Consider the following 17,869-nt stretch of genomic DNA (forward strand, 5'->3'; position numbering starts at 1 on the left):
CGTCTGATTTGGAGTCACTGGAGTCTAACAGCAATTCCAGTCTGACTCACGTGCCCTCTGGTCTTAATTGCCATACAGCAGATAGTGAATATTAAGAGCCCTATATGATTATCAAACATGTTGACAGCAGCTCCCCTGATGACCTTGCGTAAGTCTCCTGGTAGACAAGCAGAAATCTCATTAGCCGCCAAGAATTTCCAGTGTGCAAGGTGAACACAGAGAGGAGAGGACTGCTGCCATCAACACATTTTCTGATTAGTAGAGAGAAACATGTAGAGAGAGAGGTGGAGGAGAGGTACAGATTATCTGCTGAGATTATGCCATCAGTCAGGGTCTAATGTAGAGTGGATCGTTTGTTTGTGTGTGTGTGTGTGTGTGTGTTCCCATGCACACAGTTAACAGTGCAGTGTTAGTGCTGTGACTGTTGTTTTAAGTTAAACAACATTGATCTTATCTTGCATACAAAGCTATACAATCGCTGTACCAAACAAACACTTATTTCACAGTATATGGAGAGAAACCAACAACAAGCACAACATTTAAAAGTGTAGCCTCACAAACGGAGCAGGGCTCTTACTGGGTTCCCCATCATGGTGTATGATTTCCCTGAACCTGTCTGGCCGTAGGCAAAGACACAGGCATTGTACCCCTCAAAAGCAGCTGTCAAGACATCACTCCCCAAGTCACGAAAAACCTGCAATCACATCAATGTTGCACAGGTAAGGCTATGCCCTGAGGTGTTATGAGGTTAAGAGTGAAAAGGCTTCATAATCCAAGGATTTTGATACCTTCTCCTGAGACACAAAACTGGGCCTTCTGACATCAGTAGAATCATAGGAGAAATCGAAAGAGAATGTCTTCCCATCTTTCAGCCCATCAAGTACAATGCCTCTGGGTATGCGCTTCAAACAAATAAACAAAACAAACAAAAACAAGTGCAAAAGAGCTTTATGCCACTCTTCAATTGCTTTAACTTTTTTTTTTTTACCATCACTTCCCACAATCAACTAGTAACTCAGAAGCTCAACTGGTCAGCCTGGCATCATAAGTCACCTTTGTGTTTAATATGGAAGTCGTGGATCCATCCATGCGGATTATCACTTTGGCAGACAATTCTTTTTCTCTGTGAAATCAAAAAGAATTAATATATTTGTAAGTAGACTTGCACATTTTGTTGCACGTTTGTAAATTTACAGTATTTGTTGTGGTAGCCTTCGATACGTGAATGCAATTTCTTGCAATCACTTTAAACATTTTATTATCCGTTTCAAACATATAGCCTATATCTTGCAAACTGCTGTAGAACTAAGGTTTAACAAAGTTTAACAAACATCAAACATCTTGAACAAATGCATTGCAAGTCCAATATAAGTGACAATTGAGAGTTTATACAGAGTAAAAACCTCTTTATACTAAAGTACAAACCTCTTGTTCAAGGGTCGAACTCGGACAGCCACTCGAACCGACGCCATAGTTTGTCAAATCACCACACCTGAGAACAATACATTCACTTAATAGCCAACTCACCAAATACAATCTACACGCACAAACATTTGTGATGTTTACTTCAAACGATTTACTAATAGCCCCACTACAATTATTCAATTTTAACGTTATCTTACAAGCGTCTATGTTGCAGTGAGGCCACAGAAACCCATTCACTACTGTACACCTGTTACAGGCTCGCCTGCTGTTCTAACGCAAAGTGCCTCTAGAGGGAGCTGGATATCTCTCAGAGATTTTCTTTAAATACGGCAGGATCTATGCGGAATTCATTTACGAACAATTTATGAAATACTGTATGTGTGAAAGCCATGAAAGCATATTTATCCTTGCTAAATCTGGTGCAAAGCATCGCCTTGTTTTATCCAAAGCAATTAATGTATGTGCACATTGTCCTTTTCAAACTCAATAAACTAAACTAAACTCCACCGCCCTGTTCAGAACGCTGGGACGGAGCAGACTGACTCTCAAAACAAGCAAACTTGGGCTGTGTACCACTCTGCATCTTACGTCGCCTCCTAACTCTTGTTCGCTTTGAATGCTTATTGTGTTGTCTTTGTTTTTTGTCTTTGTCCAATTTATTTGTATGTTTTTTTATACCTATATAAGATTGCCACTTCGTGGTTTCAACCTTTTTCAAAACATGATATGTTCAAAGTGATTAGACGAGTTTAGTATGGAACGATTTGGAACGCGGCCATGGTAGTCAACCTGCGACTTCCTCCGTGTCCCATCATGCAATCTGGTTTTCAAAAGTTCATTTCAGAGATGGCGGAAGACTCGAGAAGTAATTATGTGCCCGTGTTAGGTTTATTAAAGAACAGCTTCACAGATGAATTTAGAAATGGACGAAGGGAAACGTGTCTGCCAACTTCGCAAGATGAAGCCGAAATCATCACACCCTCTCTCTCTAATACAAAATGTAACGTTAGCGTGCTGCTAACGTTAGCTCATGCAGCAGTCTCAAACGAACCTGCCATCACAGGAGCCCTTGACCACGGACAACTCTCAAATCAGGAAATAACAAGCAACTCTATAAACGCCGACGTTCTTGAGTCAAAGGAGAATTTATCGCATATTGAATTGGCCTCGCAAGACAAGGAAAATGACACCCACGCTATCACAACTAACGTTAGTGCCGCAATCATCGGTCCAGCTATTGGTACGTTAGGTCCATCAACACCTTAATTTGGCCGAAGTCTAAGCTGTCTAGCTAGAGTATAGGGTTGTTTTAACGCCCGTACTCGGGAGGGGTAGTCGTAACGCCGGGCTGGGCTTGTAGCGACATTTTAAACTGCAATGGAAAAGTAACCGACTCTCCTACAATTACACATCATAGACAGTCTACCTTCATATTTTCTGCTTATGTGCATGTTTAGTTATATACAAAAGATCACAAATCATCACTATTTTGTGAAGTGTCTCTCTGAAAATATTGCTTGGTGATGCCTCGTCATTGTATGAGAATTCCATATTACTGTACCAACGTTACTGTACATAGGAGTTGGTGGGATGGGAGTTAACGCAGCCCCCCTCCAGGATTCCAAATTGCAGCGCTATCGTCAAAATTAGAAACCCAGTTTAAAACCGACACAACGCCGCTAGATTTGAAAACCGGAATTGTTGAGAGGACACTTTGAGCTACGAAGTAAGCGAAATTGTCACCAAACGTTGTCTGGTTTTATACATTTACAGTTTTTGTGACGTCGCCTCAGAGTGGCTGTTAGCCTCTTCCACTAGCTAACTAACCGTAGATCAATTGGTATTGCTAACGCAGAAATAGTGCAAGTAGAAGTACAATTTCTGCTCTATGGCACATTTCAAAACTTTATTGTTCACTTGTTATAGCCATTGACGCTCCATTTGGCCGTAGTCTAAGCTGCCTAGCTAGCTAACTAATCGTAGATCGATTGGCATTGCTAAAGCTTAAGTCACAAGTCATATTTCTGATCTAACAATGGCAGATTTCTCAACCTCATTGCTCACTTTTTATAGCCACTGATGCTCCACACGAAGAGGCAAGCGCAAACCCCCCTCTGACTCCCGGTCGGCAGGCGGACGTTGCTGACAATGCCGAGGCTGTGCGAAGGGCCCGGGAGGAAGGTCGAGTGGACGTGGTCTTCCCTGGCTCCGTGACACAGGAGGGCTGCTGCCGTTTTGTCAGCGAGATCCTCAAGTGTGTCCTGTACCAGAGACAGCAACTTCCCATGACCTATGACCAGCTGCTGTACTCCCAGAAAAGTCAGCAAGCTGCAGGGCAGGTGAGTGAGTGGAGGGATGCATCCTCAACCAAGGCTCCCAGATCATAACAACAATGTTGCCCTGTACTATATAGCTTACTAGATATGAGTTATGATTTGATCCAGGCTTATGTATTTCCCCTGTCTAGGGTAAGGACTTTGTGATTCGGAGGCCAGTGCAGTCAGCAGGCTTGGACTGGAGGAAGTGTGAGCGGACGCTGCAGGAGCTGGAGGAGGTGTTGCATCAGCTGGAGGTGCTGTTCTCCCTCAGCCTGGTGCCTCGTGTACTGCTTCTGCTGGGCGGCTCCGTTGTACTCCCCAAGGAGCTGTATGAGGTCAACATGGAGGCCGTAATACTAGCTGCCGGGGGAGACCACAGCCTACGGGTCTCCTCCTGCTTGCGGCAACTGTTCCGGACTCTATTTGTGGCTGACCTGCTGTCCGATACCAGACCTGTCTGTCTCATGGCCACCACAGTCATGGTTCTGGCCCACAGGGATTGTGGTGTTGGCTGGTTCCGGCCTAAACTGAACTTCAGGGTGCCCACAAAGGTTAAGAGCCAGGTCATCGCCCTGTCTTCAGACCCTGGCTGCTCTGCGGCCCCTCCAACAGAGGCATCAGCCTGGGAGGATTATGTGTGGTTCCAGACCCCTATGGCCATCAAGGGCTTCAGCAGCAAGTGACCCTCCAGGGTTAGAAACCGCACAGCTGTAGTAGTTTGAGATTATAGCTGTTCAGACAGAGTGCACTGGCAAGGGAAAACATGGACACTTTCAAGAATCTCTGTGTCTGTAAGCCTGTGCAGTGTTTTTATAGGCTGTTGTCCTGCTAATGGCTAGCATGCTCCAGATTTTATTGAATGATGTGTTGTCTTAGCACTACTTTTAGTTGAAGTGCAGTAATGAAAGGGTGCTTTGTTGTATTGTAAATTAGCTTAATGGCATTTTGCTCCTTTCATGGATGCTCCCAACATCAGGTTTACCTCTATTGCATATATGTTGATTTTGCTTTTGTAGGCGTAGATTTGTATGTCTCAACTAATCTCTATTCTCCAGCGTCTTGCTCTCTGACAGACCTTGCGACTTTTTGACTTTGACTTATTGATTGACAATTGATTAATTGTAGTTACTGATTAAAAAGGTCTTCATAATGCATCATTGACTCATTTTATGAAGACTACTTTAATAAATCACATCTTTAGCGACAGGAGTGCTGAATCACTCATTAATTACAGTAATAAGCTTTATATCTTTTCCACTTTCTTAACGAACTGGAGCAGGTCATCTGCAAGCAGCTGTGGTTCCTCAAAGGCAGCGAAGTGGCCGCCGCGAGGCATGTAGGAGTATGAGTAGATGTTTCTGTATCTGAGTTTGGCCCACGGTGGAGGACAGTGGACCAGCTCGTTGGGGAAGGCCGCCAGTCCTGTCGGCACAAACACCCCAGTCCTAGGAACAGAAAAGACATGTTAGCCCTTGTCCTCAAGGCTCCTCAAAAGTGATCTATAGGCAGAGTTAATGATCAAGGCTCCATGCACACACCTGGAATCTAATCTGTCCTCAATGTTGGTCTTAAGGTTTTCTTTGTAGAAACGCATAGAGGGTACAATGCAGCCTGTGGTCCAATAGATCATGATGTTGGTCAGGAGGTCATCCAGGCTGAATTTCCTAGAATAACATGAAAGCTATGATTGGTGCATAACTGAACAGAACATGTAGATCCCCCCCCCCCCCCCGCTTATGGTGCGAAGAAATTACTTGACTTAACTCCCCCCATTTACCTTTCCAGTCCCCCATCCTCCAAGTCCCTGTTCTTAAAGTCAGTCCAGGTGGAGAACTTCTCCAGGATGTAGGCAGCTAGGCCCACCGGAGAGTCATTCACACCACAACCTGCAGGGGGCACACTGGCATCACTATCACACCTCTGTACTCTGTCATTACCTTGGAATTTTAATTCATATTTATAGAGCATTCTTCATATCAGCACTTGTTTCATAATGAAAGGTGCTTTATAAATAAACTGAATTATTATTATATTTATTTCAGTGGGAGAGTATCACATATTGATCCCCATTTCAGGAAACGGGCACATCCTGGTGATTATGTTCTCAAACCTGTTGTGTCTGGTTTGGTGGCCTGGATGTGCATGTAGCCTGTCTCCCTCAGGATCTCATACACGTTCCTTTCCATGAAAGGGAATAGTCTGCGAACGTCCTCCTTGGTGAACCCCACCAGGAAGGGAAGGTGGCGGCCAAACATGATGGAGAACAGTATTCCCAATCCCCTCCGGGGCCCAAACAACATGTTCAGATGCAGACCCCTCACACATCTCACAAAAGAAAAAAACAGCAAAACTGTTAACATGCTTGTTGTTTGGTTCTCGTCACACTATATTTGATGATAAGAGCTATTCTATTTCAGCAAATCATATTCAAAATAATATGCTTTACCACATATTTGTGATGGTAGGCTTAGCTCTCAGCAATTCTGCACAATGTGCACACTGTGTAGCTGCCAGACATTATTCACAAATGACTAAGAATTTCTCAACAATCCCATTTGGGGAAAAACACGAGTCATGGAAATAGTTTTGCGGTTGTGGAATTGCAACACTGGCTGCCTGTTAAGGCTGGTTTGATTTGGCTCTTACTGGGGATTCATCTGGGCCATGTTGGTGGTGATGAGGGAGCCCCAGTCTCCACCCTGCAGGTAGAACTGGGAGAATCCCAGACGCTCCATCAGCTTCAGGAAAACTCTGGCAGCTGCCAGAGAGTTAAACCCTGGAGGAAGGAGGGCAGGAGAAAAACATAAACAGCAACTCAGTCTGCCAGAAATGGTGTTCTCTGCTCAGTGGTGATTTAGTAATGTGGGGTTTACCTTGCTTGTGAGGGGCCTCAGAGAAACCATACCCAGGGATAGATGGGCATATGACCTCGAAGACAAAGCTACCCTGGGACTCTGTGAGCAGGGGCAGGATCCTATAGAACTCGAAGAAGGAGCCAGGCCAGCCGTGGACCAGCATGAGAGGCAACACCCTCTGACCCTCACAGTTTGGTGGACGCACGTGGATGAAGTGCACGTCCAAACCTAAAGGGCGAGTTAGAGCGTGAAGAGTTTCAGATATGATGGGTGGGTGTGGTAGGCTACACAGCAATTGTCACCACAAAATATGGCATGTGTGAAGCCATAAGTACCTTCTATGTTTGTCTTGTAGTGAGGATACTTATTAAGCACTGTAACTTGCTTTTTCCAGTCAAACTGGTTCCTCCAGTAGGAAATCACCCCTCTAAGATAGGTGGAGTTGAAGCCATACTGGAAGCAGGCATCTTCCAGAGGCTCAGTATATCGTGTCTTGTCAAGGCGATCATGAAGATCCTAAAAATGTTTAAAAGAAAACACACACACACATACATACACCTATATATTATATATATACCCCTTGTTAAATAGAGTTGTTTGACAAGCTGTTACCTGTATCTCTTCATCAGAGGTTTGTAACACGAAGAGGTGAATTCCCTCATCCTCTAATTCAGGTTTTTCTCCAACCCCCCACCATCCTTCATCCATAGGAATACTTATGGCCTCGCTCCTTTTAGCAGCCCTGTAAGCCAGGAGACCCCCCACAGCAACAGCAGACCCCACAGCCAAGAGCCTGTGATGGGGCTCCAAACCAGAGAAGATCTGTCTGCAAGGAAAAAAATATGGAACTCCATTTGAGTCAATATTAAGTAAATAAATAAATACGGCTATGAAATAAAGCATGAAATAAATAAATGGCCATAAATAAATATGGGTTTGGAATTTCAAAATTATGTTTATATAAGCTTTTATTTAGTTATATTTATTTCTCTCTATTCCTTCAGGGACAGACTGGGGATTTGTTTTGGGAGTGCATTGTTGTGTCACGTGAGCTTGAGGGCCAAAAATGTCATTTTAAAGGAGTCCTATTATGCAAATTTTCAACAATTTAATATAAATCTTTGGGGTCCCCAAAACTTGTCTTTTGAGTATTTTTGCTTAAAATACCACTCAGAATAACCGTTCTAACATGCCTCTATACCCCTCTGTTGACCCCGTGATCAGATTGAGCGGATAGAGCGCTTTTTCATATGCAAATGAGCTCAGCTAAAAGTAAATCGGCAGGCTAGAGAACGAGGCCTGTTGACGCCGCTATGCTACCTCAAATATAGTTGGCTAGCCTCGACCCTCCACACTCGATGCCACTGTGACAAATTTCATTGTCCTCTCTCCCTGACTAAAAATGATAGCGTTAGTGCCCATGTTATTATCTCCACAGTCAGAGACGGATTACGGACTGGGCCAATTGGGCCGGCGTCCAGGGGCCCGGGGGGGCCCTGGGGGCGCCCTGGGCGTTCGCGAAGCCCATCACCAATCTTTTTTTTTTTATGCCCATTTAATAGGGCCCTCTGACTACCAGAGCCCCTGGCCCTCTATAGAGCCCTCTGACTACTAGGAACCCCATCCCTTCAACTACCCGGCCTATTCTAGTCAGAGGGCCTGAGACAGTGGCCCTGGTAGTAAGAGGGTCCAGTAGAGGGCCAGGTGCCCAGGAAGTCAGAGGGCTTTATAGGAGGGCCCGGGGGCCCTGGTAGTTAGAGGGCTCTAGTGCCCCTAGCCCTCCTAAAAAGCCATCTGACCTCTCTCAGTTGTGCATAATGTCTCCAAGCTGTCTACAGCGTTGACGGCAACTAAATTCGGGGAATGCGCTGCACACGGGACATAATGGATCATTTAAGATGTGCTTGGAAACCATTGTACTTTCCATACATGTTACTCGCATTATCATGACTGGCCCCTACAGTTCGACAGGTCCAGCCCCAGACTGTCCACCACAGCAATAAGATGTCCAGCTAAGAATGGATCAAACTTTGCCAATAGCTCTAGGATGCCCAGGAAATTCCCATTATGAGATGACCCCAATAGCTCATCATCCCCCCTGAAAGCAAGCCCTCTCTCTCCTAAAAATTGTATCACGGCCACAACTCTTCTTTAAACCTCCCTCCAGTACTGCCTCTCTCCATTAATTTCGCCATAATGCAGGGTCGGTGACTGTGTCGCACCACGAATTGGGGTCCTCCTCCTCCAAATGTTGCTGCTCAGGCAGCCGCTCCGCCTGCTCCGCTCGCGTGTCTAATGCGGCCATGATTGTGTCCAGTGGATTGTGTGTTTTCTTGGATTAGCTTGGATTAGACTATGTGTTTGCTTGATGAAGGCCTGTGGTTGGGCCTACTTGCAACTCAGATAGGCCATGACAGGCACATGCACTGCAAGGTTGTGCCTTTTAATTTTGGTGACATATTATTTGTGATTTTGGCCAGAGAGGCAGCATATTTGCTTGGTTTTATTTTAACACTGTCTGGCGCTGTCCATACTGCAACTTTCTGTCTGTTGCATACCTAGTGCTAATTGTTTTAGCTTGGCTTAGCCGGACTGAGCGCAGTTGTTCAGCGATATGACACTATCAAGTTCAAATTGTCAGTTGTAGGAGAACACCTGATTGCCTTGTTACCATTATGTCAAGCCAAGAGGCAACGTTTATTCAGTATCTTGCGAGCAACCAAAAATATTGTAAAAGTTAGCGCATCTTCCTTTTTGTGTTGGTGTTGTATAATAGGCAATTACACGCAAATATTAATACCAAATATGCTGTAAATATATAATGTAAATCCCACTTGACACAATGTCTACAGGTGCTTTCTGGATGCAAAGGCTGCGTACTGAAGCTGATTTATTATTTATGTTTACGTGAAACAAGCAGTTGATTTTCTTGCAGTCACAGGGCTGTTACCTTCTTGTGTTGTGTAGCGATAGTGCTGTTGCTTAAAAAAAAGAAAGAAGTGCAATGATTTTGATGCTGTAGCCAAAATCCTGGTGAGAAATAATAATAATAATAATAATAATTTAAAAGAAAAATGCTGTGACCGTAGCGGGGGCGGGCTGTCGTGGGGAGGAGGGAAGGGGGGGGCCCTCGACGGATGCCTGGCCCAGGGGCCCACACACCCCATAATCCGTCCATGTCCACGGTTGCATGCTGTTACCTCTAGCTACCTCTCGCTAGCTAGACACCACCAGGCTATATGACACCATTCGACTACAAACAATAAAAGCTTGATTCTGTAGGCCGAGGGGAATCCAATGATGTCCACTTTTTAACATTTCATCATTTTTAATAACCGCACGATGAACTAGAAGTCTACCAATTTCATTCCATTAACGTTACCCTAACATAACATAACTTGATGAGACAAGCATCCGGGTTGAGGCAAAAGGGGAGTTTGTTCGTGTTAGCTAGCTAGCGTTAGTAGACTACTATATGCAAACAAACACAGCATAATTACTTACAGTTTCTACATAATTTCCAGACAGTTGGTATTGCTTGATCATTCGGAAAGAGTTTATCTGAAAATCCTGTATTGTACTGACCCAGATTGGAAAAGCAATCGGGCAAAAAATGGCTAGCACACACTGCCAGTGTTTTGCCAATTTCAGTGGGAACGTTGCCATCAAAAAGAAAATATATCCAGTCAGCTCTGCTGTCCTTTGTGCCTTTCTGCTGCCCTTGATCTTGGGAGACGATCTGTGCTGCTTAGTACATCCAAGAACAGAGCATTTTCCGTGCGAAGACATGCTAGCTAGCGGGACCTGCAAATAATGCCTCTATAGCCAGGTAAACAAAAGCAGGTGATTGGAGGTATTCAGATGAGCGCGGGATTATTATAATAGGTTCCTGAGTGTGACGTAAAGTGACACCGGAGATTTGAATGGCTTGCAGGGACTGACTTTTTTTCTAATATTTTCATTTTGGCTGACCACAACAAAATGACTGGGCTGTTTCACTTAATACTTTGTGTGTTAGTAGGCCCATCGGAGACTCAAATGTACATGCAAAAACAATGAAAAAGTTAGTTTTGCAAACGTGGACCCCTTTAAAAAGCGATTAGTGTAATGACCCAAAGTTTCGTTTGGGCCTAACCGAGATTTGGGAGTATGGGAGTGGGAGATCGTTGGTTCAAGTTCTGATCTGATCTAGCGGTCAGTAAATTCGACCAAATTTCAAGAGGTGGACATCACTGAATTCCGCTTGGCCTACAGAATCTAGTAATGTGCTCTAATTCAAGCGTAACTGTTGTTTACGAAGCACACCAACATAGCGCTCTGGTCAGCTGCACTCTCCAGTGAAGTGCTCAAAACGCGGCAGAGTACCCGGATGCATAGTTCGCTGTAAAGTAACTAAAACGTAAAATGAATTAAAAAAAGTAGGACTGCTTTTAATAAACCGCATGTTTTGCGATGGAAGTTGATATAGTTAGTAGTTTATTACCCAAAACAGTATGTGTTGTCAATAAGTTTTGTGTTGATATCGATTTATAATTATTTCAACGTTTCCCATGCAAAACATAGGGCCGTGCGAACCCAACCAGTAGAGGGCGTAATTTATGCTTTGGCTCCCTATTCACTAATGCATAAATTCTAGCGGACCGCAAAGGGAAAGTGGAAAGTATAAGGAAGTGAAAACACCCTTAAAAGAACGGTTGCTGGGAGCATGCTCCCTCACATTTTGTCCTACCTCAAATATTCAATTCTTTCCATTATTTCTTATGTGGTACTGCTGTCCCAAACGGGCCTCCAATCCGGATTTGTTACTATCAAGGCTTCTGTGTTGCGTAGGCTACAGTGACCGCAGTGTAGTTCAGTCAGTCCAACTTTCACAATATTTCCAAAGGTTGTGTCTGTGTGTGCGCGCGCACGCGGCAATTGTTGGAGGGGTAGGTTATTGACAGTACTGTAGTAACATTTCTCCAATTCTCCGTTATGACATAAATAAATTGTTAAAGTGTTTGTGTGTGGGAATGGGGGGGGGGGGTGTTCCTCGTGCTTTAGGCTATTGCAAGTGCCTGTTGTGTCAGCTCGGCTTACGCTGGAAAACAAAACAAGCATCCCCCCGTGTGTTTTGGGTTGGATCGTCAAGGTCCCACCCCCAACAGCAGACAACGACGTCTGTATTTATAGAACAATCCGTAGACCGAGTTGTTGTTGTGTCTCTGCTGTTTTATTAGGCTACGCAACAAGCTAGTTGGTTATTGCAAAGAAGACTCGTCGAATAATTAACAATCATGAATTGGAGGATGGTCGTACCTTTAATCGCGGTGGTCTTTACCGCGAGTGCTGCGTTGACTGGAGGTGCCCAGATGACTGGAGGTATTGCGGATGGAAACATCAACGATAAATCCACGCAGAATGCCTTGCAATTTGCCGTGGTACAACACAACAGGAACTCAAATGACGTGTTCGTTAGCCAAGTGGCTAGGGTGATCAAGACTCAACAACAGGTCGGTATAAGATTTAGATATAGGCCTAGCAAAATTGCATTTGTTCAATTTATGTAGACTTATCTCGGCCGTGCTTAACCGTTGGGCAACTAGTCAGACCTAGTCAGTCTCCTGCTGACTGAATTTGGAGCCTCGGACCCTCACATGATGCTTGACTCAGCTCTCGCTGCCCTCAGGTCGTGGCTGGGATCAAGTACATCTTCACGGTGGAGATGGGTAGGACCTCCTGCAGGAAAGGCGGTGCAGAGAAAGTATGCGCTATCCACGAGGACGCACAAATGGCTCTGGTAATGACTTCAGCAATGTCATTGGAATACATTATAATTGTCAATTCTAATGATAAATAGCATCACATTTGCCTCTAGCTGGTTGGGGCTGACCACACACATATGGGCATTTTCCCTAGCCTGGTACGACCACCCCGTTCTCGCGAGCTCACATTCTGTTTCACTAACGCAGAACGGTCTGGCCTCCAGAGCGATTCAGCCAAAATCCAGACCATACCGGGCCAATCAGGGACTGCGTTTTAACTGCTGTCCCGTCCCACAGTGGAAAGCAGTCCCTGATTGGTTCGTGTCCCTGCTGCTCGCTAAACAAACATGGCGGTTCCCGAAGCAACGAGTGTTAACGTTAACGTTAGAAGAATACACGCAGCTATAATTGCAGTTATTGCAGGAATAGACTTAATCACAACACGTAGACAAGAATAAGATGCACTAGCGGAATTTCTCGGTGGAAAAGACGTTTTTGCTGTTCTTCCGACTGGATTTGGCAAATGTTTGCTGAACGCTGATTGGCTGAAGGTGTTTGTCTGTTAAAGCAAGTACCCTCACCCACGTAATCGCTCTCTATGGGGCGAAAGCCAGACTGGTATTGCGGAGCGAAGCAGTGAGCTCGCTAGATCGGGATGGTCATACCAGGCTACATTTTCCCTAGCCCTTTTCAGTCCTGTTGTCGCATGCTCGCTCATGCCAGACAACAGTCCTTTTACCCTCCATTCACTTCGCCGTCAAAATAAATCGGTGTCGGCCTATTTAGGAGAGGCGCTCATATTTACAAGTGTCAGATAAACATGAAACTTCACTTACCTAAGCAAAAGGGTCTATTTAAACAAATGCTGGGTTTTGAAGCCTCGGCGCTACCATTAATAGCTTATTTAGACGCGTTCTGTCCGAGTGAAATTATTTTTCCGAGGTAGTCTTCTTCTGTGGTAGTGGCGGTGTTTTGAAGCTTCAAAGAGACCGTAAATATGAGCGCCTCTCCTAAATAGGCCGACACCGATTTATTTTGACGGCGAAGTGAATGGAGGGTGAAAGGACTTGTCTGGCATGAGCGAGCATACGACAACAGGACTGAAAAGGGTTACATTTTCCCCATAGACATTCATTGTAGAAGCACTTTGTTGCACCTGAATTGAATCAAGATTCCTTTTATTTGTCATGTAATGTACGGTGAACAGTCACAGTGAAATGTTGCTGCCGGCTACAAGATTATGCTACATATAAACTATAATACTCAATTGACTTATGTGCCGGCTTGTAGCAACTGTCTTGTTCCATCAAATTAGGTTCCTCATTCTGATCATGTTGGTTCCTCTCCCCACAGCCATACCAGTGCAAATTTGAGGTGTGGAGCCGCCCGTGGCTGGCTGACATCAAGCTGGTCAAGAACACATGCCTAGCCCCTGGAGAAAGCTACTAGTCGCTGTTACTTCACTGGAGAAGTGCAACCTTCAACCACAAATAATCGATTTTAAAACAAGTTACTTTTATGCTAATGTCAAGCTGATATTGTAGCCTAGTGAGAATCTTAGGAGCCTAGCCTATTAAAAACAATCGCAATAAGACACACACTAATGCAGTAGAGCTTTTGAATAAATAAATGGTTTGTTGAATAAACACATGGCCTCTTTGGAACTTGAACATATGTGCCATTGTTTGATTAGTAGCCTAAGGGCAGGCATGGGGCCGAAGTCTATCTATGACTATATTGACGAATAAAGTTGAATGATCCGGTGGTGGCTATTGTTGCTCAAAAGTGTACCCAGTGTTGCCAACTCTTTAGTAAGGGAAGTAGCTATTGGCTGTCCCAGAAGTCGCTAGATGGCGGGGGCTGTATAACATTAGCTTTTTTTTCTTTTCTTTTTTTACAGTGCAACCCTAGTAGCCTACATCAGCCATGTGATGATGATGGGCATGGAACAAACAAAACTATTGACTTATTTACAAACTTGTTTTTTTGTTGCTGTATAACATTTGCTTTTTTTCTTTTAAACAACGTAGGTCTGTAAACCTAAAGAATAACGGGAAAAAAATATAGCCTACATGTCTTAATTAAAATTTAACCTACGTCACCATTATCTAGGTAAACTAGCCGTTTCTGACAATATGATTGGTTGTTGCGGGAGGGATCCCAGCGCGTGTGGTGTGTGTGTGGGCGAGAGAGGGAGAGAGGACGTGAAGGCAGCACAAAAAGTTCTCGTCGTGACTCGTGAGCTGATCTCGCTTCCTTGTAAACACAATAATTCCCCACATGACCAGAAAAAGTAGCAAGATTTGTCGCTAGTCCCTTTTCATGAAATAAGTCGCCAGGGGGGGTCTGGAAAGTCGCTAAATCTAGCGGCAAAAGTCGCTAAATTGGCACCACTGAGTGTACCATAAACCCATAGCCTCATTGCTTTTGTTCAGTGACTTTCATTCGAGACTCCCAACGCTTTTGCAGTAACACTTCCGTTCTGCCTGGCTGTCTCCCGATCGTGTTGAAACCTGTTGGATTGAAATCTCAGAATAGGCTATTTTGTGGTTGTGGGAAATGAGGATTCTGAACTCTGATGAATTGCACATTGCAGAGAGAATTCTGCAATCACATTTACCGAAAGTTTCAAAGGTAGGCTTTCATCATAATTATTTCACAATGTAGCATGTAGGCTATAGGCTACAGGGTCAGTTCAAGTTAATGAATGATAAAATAGCCCAGAAATGCATGGAAGCTCACAAATAAAATGTTCTCATACACTCAGGTGTATGGATTTTTGTTAAGTATCAACAGAAACAAGCCATCCACATTAGAAGTAGTGGTGGACACCTGGCCTGATTTTAAGGTCATTATTTGTCGACCAGACGCAGGGGTGAGTGTTTCTTAGTGTAAAAAGAAAAGTCAAAAATGTGATGAGTGAAACATCCAAAACTGCACTGACTGACTAGTTTTGCTTATTACACAGAACAAACTGGCTCTGGAGTACATGAAAAAAGTAACTTTTTACTGCACAGATGAACAAATCTTGAAAAGAATGTTGATCAAAGAAAATGCAATTGACTGGAGCACTTATTTCCTGATTGGAGGTAAGACATTTCAGAGCATTGCTACTGTATGATTGATTGATTTTATTTGACGAATTTCATCTTTACAAAAACAATACAGCTCTGCCAAACATCACCATACATTAAAACAAAACAGCGGGTTAGGATGACACAGTAAGGTCCTGAGGCTTATTTCCATTGTGGTCCCTTGGAGGGCGGGTCAGGGGCAGCTAATCTACAATACATGAATGCACTAACACTAGGCACACTAACACATACTATCAATCAATATATCAGTAGTTCAATACACCAATACTTCACTATATAAAACACACCGCTATGTACAAACACCTGGTACTGTACATTACACAATAACTACTTCAATACATCCAAAAACGTAAGTAAAAGGTATTGTACAAATGAGCCAGACCAGATGTGAAACAACACTGTTCAATCCTACAGGGTTTGACTTCTGCCACACTCCTTTGTTAAAGGAGATGTCCTCTTCCAGGGGAGTTAATGTGAGATGCTTCACCATCGTGCATCTTATGTCATTATCAGACTGTAGTGCCCTACCCCAGCTGACCCCGAACAGGTATTCACATCTTGCCATGTTATCATGTCTTACTATATTGGTGGAGTAGCCTCTTCGGGTCAGTGTATGACACTCATTCACTGCAAAACCATGTCACACAACAACTAGATTAACTGTTGATTGTATCAATACAATTGTCCTTCTCTCCTTTTCAAATGCACAGTGAAATTGATTCAAGAATTTCCTCACTGAACGAATCACACATTGATTTAGTGAATAAAACCTGGAAGTTCGGAGGGGATGAAAAGGGGCACATGATCATCCAGAACCTCATAAGGCACTACCCGACATGCTGCATCACAGACAGCCAGGGCCAACCCCTGTCCTGGATCCTCCTGTATGACTACTGTGCTCTTGGTATGCTGTTCACTCAGCCTGAACACAGAGGGAAGGGATATGCCAAAGTCTTGGTCAGCAGCATGGCCAAGAAACTCCACGCTCAGGGCTACCCGGTCTACTGCTTCATAGAGGAGGAGAACACACTGTCCTACAGGCTCTTCCAAGACCTGGGCTTCACTGAGGATACCTCATACAGGGCGGCCTGGTTTGAATTTAATTATTAGTGCATGAATTAGTCCTTAGAAGGCGAAGTGTTAGGAACAGGCATATGAAAGCGATACAGACACATGATTTTAGTGTTTGTGCAAATCAAATAAACAAATTAAACATAACCCACTACTGTTTACCAGCCAAGACATATTGGATATGTAATGCTAGGGTGTTGCTCTGATGGGAAAGGTTATTGCAGTTGTAAACCACAAAAATGACATTGCTAACATGTAGCTGATGTTCACAATTTGTGGTAGACTATTAAAGAAAATACGAGACAAAAAATGTATTCATTAAAATTATGCTGTTATGGTTATGGCCGGGTCCGCCTGGCTCGCTCCCTGCTCCCAGTCTGGACCCCTGCCCTGGACCCCTGGTTCACTCTGCTCTGCTTGCCCCCTGCTTCCAGTCCAGACCATCACCCCTGCCCCGGACCCCCGGTTCACCCCCTGTTCCCGGCCTGGACCACTGCCCCTGGACTCTGAACCTCTTTTTTCCCCCAGCTCACCCTCTGTTCTGTTCTATGTGAATAAATTCCTGTTATTCTAAAAAATATCCCATTTCAACTATGCACCGGAACCCAACCTATATCTGAACGATTGATTCATTATTACCATGGATCGGTATTGGGATTGATCAAGGGCAAATGTGAAATAGCAGCCACGAACTCAGCGGGTTATCCGAGATGCGGTAGCAGCGGCCAAAGCTCCTGCTGGCGGGGAGGGAAGCTTTTCAACTCGCCTGTCACTGGCTCCCTGGAGGAATTTACCTGGCTGCAATAACGTTATCGCGAACGGAATGAATACCATCTACTAGCAAACAAAACATGGGCTGCTCCCGTATCTCTCAATATGCGCACTGGACACTGGTCCGCCGCCGTGCCACTGAGAGACCCCCAACCAGCTAACAGGAACGGTGCGTAACCAGGGTCCAGTGAACCGCGCACTCCACCCAACTGGGGTGGCAGAGGCGCTACTGCTTGCAAATAACCAACCTCCTTGGGGTGTTTGCTGGGCTGCGACATTTTGCTTTTAAACATGAAGCAGTCGGCCCTTACTCCAGCCAGCCAGCTAACGTCAAAAAATCACTAGGACAAGAATGAATGAACATGTTCATAATGACGCGTTCATTCATTCTGTTGTCCTAGTGATTTTGACGCTAGCTGGCTGGCTGGAGTAAGATAGCTACGTTAGCTAGCATAATGTATAACCAATAAACTACCCACTACCCACTAAACCAATTATACAATATACAACAAAACAACTACTCGTCCTCTCTCTGTATATGAATGTTATCCTATCACCACCACAGATATACTCAAAACATATCTTCATTA

General features: G+C 44.3%; 4 protein-coding genes across 7 annotated transcripts; 3 read left to right on the top strand and 1 right to left on the bottom strand.

The window, feature by feature from the left end:
• Positions 1 to 2,608: 2,608 nt before the first annotated feature.
• mad2l1bp (MAD2L1 binding protein) lies at positions 2,609 to 4,759 on the top strand (the record flags this gene model as incomplete). The annotated part of the gene is made up of 3 exons (XM_084453311.1): positions 2,609 to 2,665; positions 3,558 to 3,764; positions 3,893 to 4,759. 3 exons carry the CDS (start codon positions 2,609 to 2,611, stop codon positions 4,424 to 4,426), a joined length of 798 nt encoding a protein of 265 aa, XP_084309437.1. The 3' UTR covers positions 4,427 to 4,759.
• Positions 4,760 to 4,900: 141 nt separating this feature from the next.
• ephx5 (epoxide hydrolase 5) lies at positions 4,901 to 11,465 on the bottom strand. Of its 2 annotated transcripts, none has more exons than XM_084456050.1 (9): positions 11,328 to 11,465; positions 7,211 to 7,424; positions 6,934 to 7,114; positions 6,617 to 6,826; positions 6,390 to 6,519; positions 5,854 to 6,068; positions 5,521 to 5,629; positions 5,282 to 5,407; positions 4,901 to 5,188 (listed from the first exon to the last, which is right to left on the bottom strand). In XM_084456050.1, the coding sequence occupies exons 1-9, from the start codon at positions 11,348 to 11,350 to the stop codon at positions 4,987 to 4,989; spliced, it is 1,410 nt and encodes a 469-aa protein (XP_084312176.1). In that variant the 5' UTR covers positions 11,351 to 11,465; the 3' UTR covers positions 4,901 to 4,986. The 2 variants fall into 2 exon arrangements, with proteins under 2 accessions (XP_084312176.1, XP_084312177.1); XM_084456051.1 differs by lacking the exon at positions 11,328 to 11,465 and adding an exon at positions 10,103 to 10,678.
• A 282-nt stretch (positions 11,466 to 11,747) lies between these two features.
• cst3 (cystatin C (amyloid angiopathy and cerebral hemorrhage)) lies at positions 11,748 to 14,012 on the top strand. Its single transcript, XM_084456069.1, has 3 exons — positions 11,748 to 12,090; positions 12,267 to 12,377; positions 13,696 to 14,012. The coding sequence occupies exons 1-3, from the start codon at positions 11,875 to 11,877 to the stop codon at positions 13,789 to 13,791; spliced, it is 423 nt and encodes a 140-aa protein (XP_084312195.1). The 5' UTR covers positions 11,748 to 11,874; the 3' UTR covers positions 13,792 to 14,012.
• An 808-nt stretch (positions 14,013 to 14,820) lies between these two features.
• On the top strand, positions 14,821 to 17,067 carry LOC311328819 (glycine N-acyltransferase-like protein 3). 3 transcript variants are annotated; one of them, XM_084461323.1, is made up of 5 exons: positions 14,821 to 14,976; positions 15,110 to 15,217; positions 15,311 to 15,431; positions 15,852 to 15,984; positions 16,148 to 17,067. In XM_084461323.1, the coding sequence occupies exons 1-5, from the start codon at positions 14,902 to 14,904 to the stop codon at positions 16,545 to 16,547; spliced, it is 837 nt and encodes a 278-aa protein (XP_084317449.1). In that variant the 5' UTR covers positions 14,821 to 14,901; the 3' UTR covers positions 16,548 to 17,067. The 3 variants fall into 3 exon arrangements, with proteins under 3 accessions (XP_084317449.1, XP_084317450.1, XP_084317451.1); XM_084461324.1 differs by lacking the exon at positions 14,821 to 14,976 and having other exon boundaries at positions 15,204 to 15,217; positions 15,884 to 15,984; XM_084461325.1 differs by lacking the exons at positions 14,821 to 14,976; positions 15,110 to 15,217 and having other exon boundaries at positions 15,391 to 15,431; positions 15,887 to 15,984.
• The last annotated feature ends 802 nt before the right edge of the window (positions 17,068 to 17,869 follow it).

Source organism: Borostomias antarcticus, assembly GCF_949987555.1.
Source record: "Borostomias antarcticus genome assembly, chromosome: 2".
Lineage (NCBI taxonomy): Eukaryota > Metazoa > Chordata > Actinopteri > Stomiiformes > Stomiidae > Borostomias > Borostomias antarcticus.